At 51.3% G+C, this 6,627-nt stretch overlaps 1 protein-coding gene across 1 annotated transcript in view; it reads right to left on the bottom strand.

The window, feature by feature from the left end:
* Window positions 1–6,355, bottom strand: part of BATF3 (basic leucine zipper transcription factor, ATF-like 3) — a 10,807-nt gene extending 4,452 nt beyond the window's left edge. The window contains exons 1-2 of the mRNA XM_014538809.1: window positions 6,310–6,355; window positions 5,646–5,806 (exon numbers count right to left, since the gene is read on the bottom strand). Coding sequence (XP_014394295.1) covers window positions 5,646–5,806; window positions 6,310–6,355 — 207 coding nt within the window. The remainder of the gene's footprint in view (window positions 1–5,645; window positions 5,807–6,309) is intronic.
* Between the last annotated feature and the right edge of the window lie 272 nt (window positions 6,356–6,627).

Raw genomic sequence — 6,627 nt, 5'->3', positions numbered from 1 at the left:
CCCCCCCCCCCCCCCCCCCCCCCCAACACACACACACCAAGGAATTATCTGGCCCCAAGGTTGAGCAAGCCTGGTCTGGGCATCTAAGAGAGGTTGACTGGGGGCTGTGGGGCTGTCTGGCGATATTCAGGATCCAGGAGGCCTCTGAGGCAGAGGGAAGGATCAGGACTGGTAAAAAAGACAAGGTGGGTACCAGGGACCAGAACTGATAACTAAGGCAGGAAATGGCCATCAGGACACAGCCACACAAGGACCCCATTTCACAAGCAAGAAACTGAAGCTCGGAGAGGCCCGGTGACTTTCCCAAGGTCATGTAGACTGGAGCCTGACCCCCGATTTCAAGGTCAACGGCAATGCTCATGCAACGACAGCGATTCAACCTTCCCTCGGCAGTGCCTGGACTCAAATGTCCCCATGGCGGTTACCAGCAGAGAAGGGCGGTACGCGCTCAGGGTTTTACAAGAAGTCTATTCCCAAACCTTACCCGGATCCCCTTCCCGGCAGAAACGTGTGTCACCAGCCAGGATGGTAAAATTTGGTGTCATCATCCGTTTCTAAACCAAGTGGGGGACTAACATGAAGCATTCTCTTAGAAAACGCAGTATCTGGAACAACCGGGGCAACACATACCACAACCGTATTACTCAAGACATGTGTCCGTTTGTGACATTTGGGGCTCCTGAGGATGGCATCGCGGCCTTCCTTTTCTGACTCAAAGTTCTTTCTCAGTCTTACGCCTGTCGGTGCCTGGCTCCAACCAGTCTGACCCACTTCTGAAAGGAGCCTCTTTCAGCCTCTGCCTTGGGGCGCTGGACTGTTCGCTGGGTTCCTATTTGTGAGTGTGGACTCAGGCGTGTGCCTACCGTCCAGAGATGAATGGGGGTCGAAATCCCCATGAGAAGTGTCAGCGCCTTGAATGGGTGCTTTAAAAAGCCACAGAGAGCACTGAGGTCCACAGATACACATTGGGAACTGCTGTCACCACTGCAGTCCAACTTCCAGCAACTGCTACCCTGAGGGGAAGACTCTTCCCTGGCTTAGCCTGTCCCCACTCTCCCACTGGCCTAGGGGGGGGGGGGGGGGGGGGGGGGCACCTGGAAGGACAGTCCTCTGGCTTTGGCGATGGAGAATGGGGAGGGGAGAGAGGTGGCCGAGAGACTTAGATGAGCTGGGACTGGAGGAGGTGGGTGAGAGAGATGGGCAGAGGAGAAAGGTGGGAATTTTAAATATCTTGCTCTCAATATTCCCCTTCTGAGTATTCAAGAAAGGCAAATAAAGATCTTGAGTGACTCTGAGATGTTTAGCAGCGCTACCCAGAGCCTGGGATAGAGGCGTATGGGACAGGGACTTTACTCAAATCTCTGTAGGGAGTAGCGAGCAACCACGGCTGTCAGGTGGCTGTTTCCTGCCCTGGGCGCCTCCCAGTGAGCGGGCCCCTCCACGCACTGTGTCCCCTCTCACTTTCCCATCCTACCTGTGGCCTGGGAGCCCCAGGGGGCCTGCGGGGCTTTCTGCCATGGCTGACAGCAGTATGCTAGGTGCCCCGCCCTCAACTCACCACATTTTTTTTTATCAGATGCCCTACCCCCAATAGGAAGATTTTTTTCAATGTTTAAAATATAGTCGATTTTTACTATATTTACTTTTTTTTTTCACTACGTTGGCCATATAGAAAGAACATAGATCCCCAAAACTATGATGTGCTCCCTGGAAGGAGGCAAACAATGACGGAGGAGGGATTATTCATGTGGCCCAGAGACGCCGCTCCTCCTCTTATACTGAAGGATTGGCTATTTCCATTTTCCTGAGCCCGCCACCGGCTCCCTCACACCCTCTTGTGACCAGTGAGGTGGGTGTGGTTAGCGGCAACTGAAGGCCTCTAGCTTTGGGGTCTGTATGCAGATGGAGCCGCTGTCCTGGCCTCCTGGACACTGTGTTTCTCAACCTAACTGGCCTGACTGAGGGGATCTGCCAGGCGCAGTCCTCATGCATTCTTCTAGCTCCACAGAGGAAGGGGAGAAGGGAGTGTCCTTCCATGGAGGGACCGGCTTTCAGATCGGAAGGACAGTCCTCTGGCTTTGGCGATGGAGAACGGGGAGGGGAGGGAGGTGGCCGAGAGACTTAGATGAGCTGGGACTGGAGGAGGTGGGTGAGAGAGGTGGGCAGAGGAGAAAGGTGGGAATTTTAAATATCTTGCTCTAAATATTCCCCTTCTGGGTATTCAAGAAAGGCAAATAAAGATCTTGAGTGACTCTGAGATGTTTAGCAGCGCTACCCAGAGCCTGGGATAGAGGCGTATGGGACAGGGACTTTACTCAAATCTCTGTAGGGAGTAGCGAGCAACCACGGCTGTCAGGTGGCTGTTTCCTGCCCTGGGCGCCTCCCAGTGAGCGGCCCCTCCACGCACTGTGTCCCCTCTCACTTTCCCATCCTACCTGTGGCCTGGGAGCCCCAGGGGGCCTGCGGGGCTTTCTGCCATGGCTGACAGCAGTATGCTAGGTGCCACGCCCTCAACTCACCACATTTTTTTTTTATCAGATGCCCTACCCCCAATAGGAAGATTTTTTTCAATGTTTAAAATATAGTCGATTTTTACTATATTTGCTTTTTTTTTTTTTCACTACGTTGGCCATATAGAAATAACATAGATCCCCAAAACTATGATGTGCTCCCTGGAAAGAGGCAAGGAATGACGGAGGAGGGAATATTCATGTGGGCCAGAGACGCTGCTCTTTCCTCTTCTACTGAAGGATTGGATATTGCCATTTTCCTGAGCCCGCCACCGGCTCCCTCACACCCTCTTGTGACCAGTGAGGTGGGTGTGGTTAGCGGCAACTGAAGGCCTCTAGCTTTGGGGTCTGTATGCAGATGGAGCCGCTGTCCTGGCCTCCTGGACACTGTGTTTCTCAACCTAACTGGCCTGACTGAGGGGATCTGCCAGGCGCAGTCCTCATGCATTCTTCTAGCTCCACAGAGGAAGGGGAGAAGGGAGTGTCCTTCCATGGAGGGACCGGCTTTCAGATCGACCAGCCCCATTTCTGGAAAGGACACCTGGCAGAATCAGTCCTGTCTGTAGACAGCGGAACAGGCGAGGAACCCCGCAGACGGGCCCTCCACCTGCGGTTCTAAGAGGGAGCATGTGGGAGTACGTGCGGCACCACCCCTACTGGTAAGTTTCCCAGGCACCTGGTTCATTTGGTCATTGAATCAAACAGTGACAGAAATGGAAAGACCTGTCTTAACTCTGTAGTAAATTCGCGCTGCTGCTTTCTGTGATAGAATAACAGCCCCCAAAGATGTTTACATATACTCTTGAGAACCTGTGATTATGTTACTTTAAGTGGCAACAGGACCTTTGCAGATGTGATTAAGTCAAGAACCTTAAAATGGGGAGATTAACCTGGATTATGCAGATAGACCCAATTAATCACAAGGGTCTTTTTTTTAGTGAAAGGAGGAGTCAGGAATCAGAAAAGGATATGTGCCTACAGAAAAAGTGTCAGCGCAATGCAGCATATGAGAGACTCGACTGGCCAGCTGGCTTTGAAAATGGAAAGCGATCACAAGCCAAGGGACACAGAGGCTTCTAGAAGCTGGAAAAAGCAAGGAAACGGATTCTTATCCAGAGCCTCCAGAAGGAACGCTCTTCATGTTAGCTCTGTGAGATCCATTTCAGACACCTGACCTCCCAAACTGTAAGATAATAAATCTGTGTTGTTTTCAGCCACCACATTTGTTATACTTTGTTACAGCAGCCACAGGAAGCTAATACACATTCCCCGGAAATTCCTGTGCTTCCCATGGACAGGAACACGACCTCACTCCTTCCTTTGTGGCCCAAATGACAATGCCTTGCCCACAGCAGTGCTTCATACATATTTGTGAGGTGAATCTACTTGACCTTCCTCTATGAAAGATCTTGTTCAAGTCATTCACTCGCCTTGATACACATAATCACTCAGGACTTAAAACCGAGTGTCCTCTTGTTTTTTATATTAATGTACCTGCCTTGGACTAGAAGCTTCTTGAGGGGAAAGACCCGAGCTGTCCACCTGGCACGTGTTCTAACACAGGGCCATGCACTGTGAGCCCCAGGTCCCCTCCAGGGGTTACTCGGTGACATGAAGCCAGAAGCAGGACAGCTTTAGGAGGAAGTGGGGAGGGAGAAAAGAGGCAGAGGGCACTGCAGTTCTTCTGAGGAAAGGTGATGGAACTAATAAAAGCTGGGAAGGACCTTCCCTGACCCCAGTCGGAAGAGCCCAGGGCCCAGCCTTCCTACTGCCACGCTGTGAAGCTGTATCAGTGGGTCTCCTCTCCCTGGAATGCGTACATCCTAACTTGGTTCTCTGTTCATTGTTAAAGGGTTTTCAGAGATTGTCATTCCCCCTCAAAACACCCCGGTCTCCTCTGCCATCAGTGCCCCCAGACTGGATTGCTGAGACAATCTATGGCAAGAAAGCTTGGCAGAAGAGAGTTCAACTAAAATCGTAGTGGTTCACACCAACGCTGTGCAAAGACGAGAGCTTGGAATTGGCCCCCACTCCTTGGAAAGACCCTCGGATGTCTTTGAGGCCAGTTCCTGATACAGAGCAGTGCCCATGTCCTAGCCGTGAGATGATGTGGGGTTATGCACAGGGGTTGAGGGAAATGGAAGAGCTTAGGATAAATCCCAGGTTCCAGATTTGGGTGATGGGAAAGATGGTTGGCTCCATTAAGTACAAATGGAAGGCAGTGAGAATGGACTATCTCAGGGTCAGCAGGCCCTCTATTATGACCATACTGTATGTGAGGAGCCTGCAGCAGTCCCATTGGGAAACTTTGAGATGTGGTTACGGCTAGAACAGAGGTCTTTCCCAGAGTGATTGATGATGGGAAAGCAGATTTATAGATTAAATTTTCCAGGGTCAGAAGAAACAAGGACAGAGTCTGATCAACAGCATTTAAGAAAACAGACAGAGACAGAAAAATCTAACAAAGAAATTGAGAGAAAAAGTGGTTAAGAGGGTCAGGAGAAGTAGGAGATGTGGGTTTTTTTGTTTGTTTTTTTAGAAGCTAAAGACCTTGAAAAAGGTTTTTTAAAAGGGGAGGATGAATGGTGTCAAATAGTCCAGCAAAGTCAAGGATGATGAGACTAGTGGTCTCAGCGGGAGCAGCTTCTATAGGAAGAGTGTGTGTGTGTGTGTGTGTGTGTGTGTGTGTGCGCGCGCGCGCGAGAGAGAGAGAGAGAGAGAGAGAGAGAGAGAGAGAGAGAGAGATGGGTGGGGAGGGAGGCAGAAACAAATCAGAGGACTGGGCAATAAATGGGAACTGAGGCCATGGAGCCAGCATGTCTCTCTTTAAGAAGCAGAAAAGTGAGGGAAGGAAAGAAAAGGGCACAAGCTTATAAGGTGTCAGGCTCAAAAGGGAATCTGTGGTCTTTTTTTATTTTATAATGAAAGAAAGTTGGGTGTGAGATGCAGCCAGTGGATGAGGGAGAAATGAAGAGGCCAATGAGCAAAGAACCAGAGCACTGGGCTGGACGCACAGAGCAGAATTAGACGCGCATGTGGCCAAACTGGTGATGACCAGGACGTGACATCAGGGCCACCCCCACATGCGAGCGTCTTCATGGCCCTAGTGTGGCTCTGCTCCGACCACAGCCTCACCTCATGGAGTTTGTCAGCCTTCTGGGTCTGCTTCTTCCGACTTCTCTGAGCAGCGACGCGGTTTTTCTCTCTCCTTCGGACCTTCCTGTCATCATCCTCAGGGCTCTGGGGGAAGACGTGTGTGTGGTCAGGAGTGAGGTGGAGGCCCCTCTCTGCCCTCTCTCCTCACTCCGCATGGCTCACTGCCTTCGCCGTCTCACCTGCAGCCACAGCAGTGCGTGTTGCTACATCAATAGGGCAGCAGTAGCCCCTTGTGAGGGAACACTCCCCAGGTGCTATGGCTGCGCGTAGCTGCTAATCCCCACGACCACCCTGAGAAATATGTGGTGTGACCGCCATTTAAAGGATGAGGAATTAGAAACTCGGAGAGGTTAAGGAACTTGCTCCAGGTACCACAGCTAGTGAGTGGGTGAATGGGAAGTGGAACTCAGGTCTGTTGGACTCCACCAACGTTCACCAACCTCTACCCCGCAGGGCGTGTGCCGGGAAGAGCTGTGGTGTTGGTGGTGCTCATCTGAGAATGGAAAAGGCAGCAGGCACCCACAGTCTGGAACTTGCCGTGTGCCAGGCCTTACACCACCACACACAAACAGGGGCTTTTGATACTCCGCGCAGATCACGGTTACTCTTACAACTCACTGCGCCCACACATCTCTAGCAGCACGCCAAATGGTCTTAAACACCACTGACACCAGGCTCACGTGAACCATGCTCGACTGGCATTCGGTTTCACAGGTCAGAGCAAATCAGAAAGCAAACTGATGATGTGTCTCGGAAGCCCTTAGCTGTATCTGAGATTTAACCAAACCTCATCAAATCCTCCAAGAGTTACCATGAAACAGGCAGGCGGAGAACAATGTACCGACCATGGTAAAAACACTTCATTCGGTTACAGAAAACAAGAAGAGAGCAGCATTTGCTTTCAGAACCCTGTGAGAGGATGCCAAGGGGGGGGGGGGGAAGGCTTTTTTTAAAGGGTTCA

Source organism: Myotis brandtii, unplaced genomic scaffold (assembly GCF_000412655.1).
Source record: "Myotis brandtii unplaced genomic scaffold, ASM41265v1 scaffold197, whole genome shotgun sequence".
Classification (NCBI taxonomy): domain Eukaryota; kingdom Metazoa; phylum Chordata; class Mammalia; order Chiroptera; family Vespertilionidae; genus Myotis; species Myotis brandtii.
This window is presented reverse-complemented; position numbering and strand designations above follow the sequence as displayed.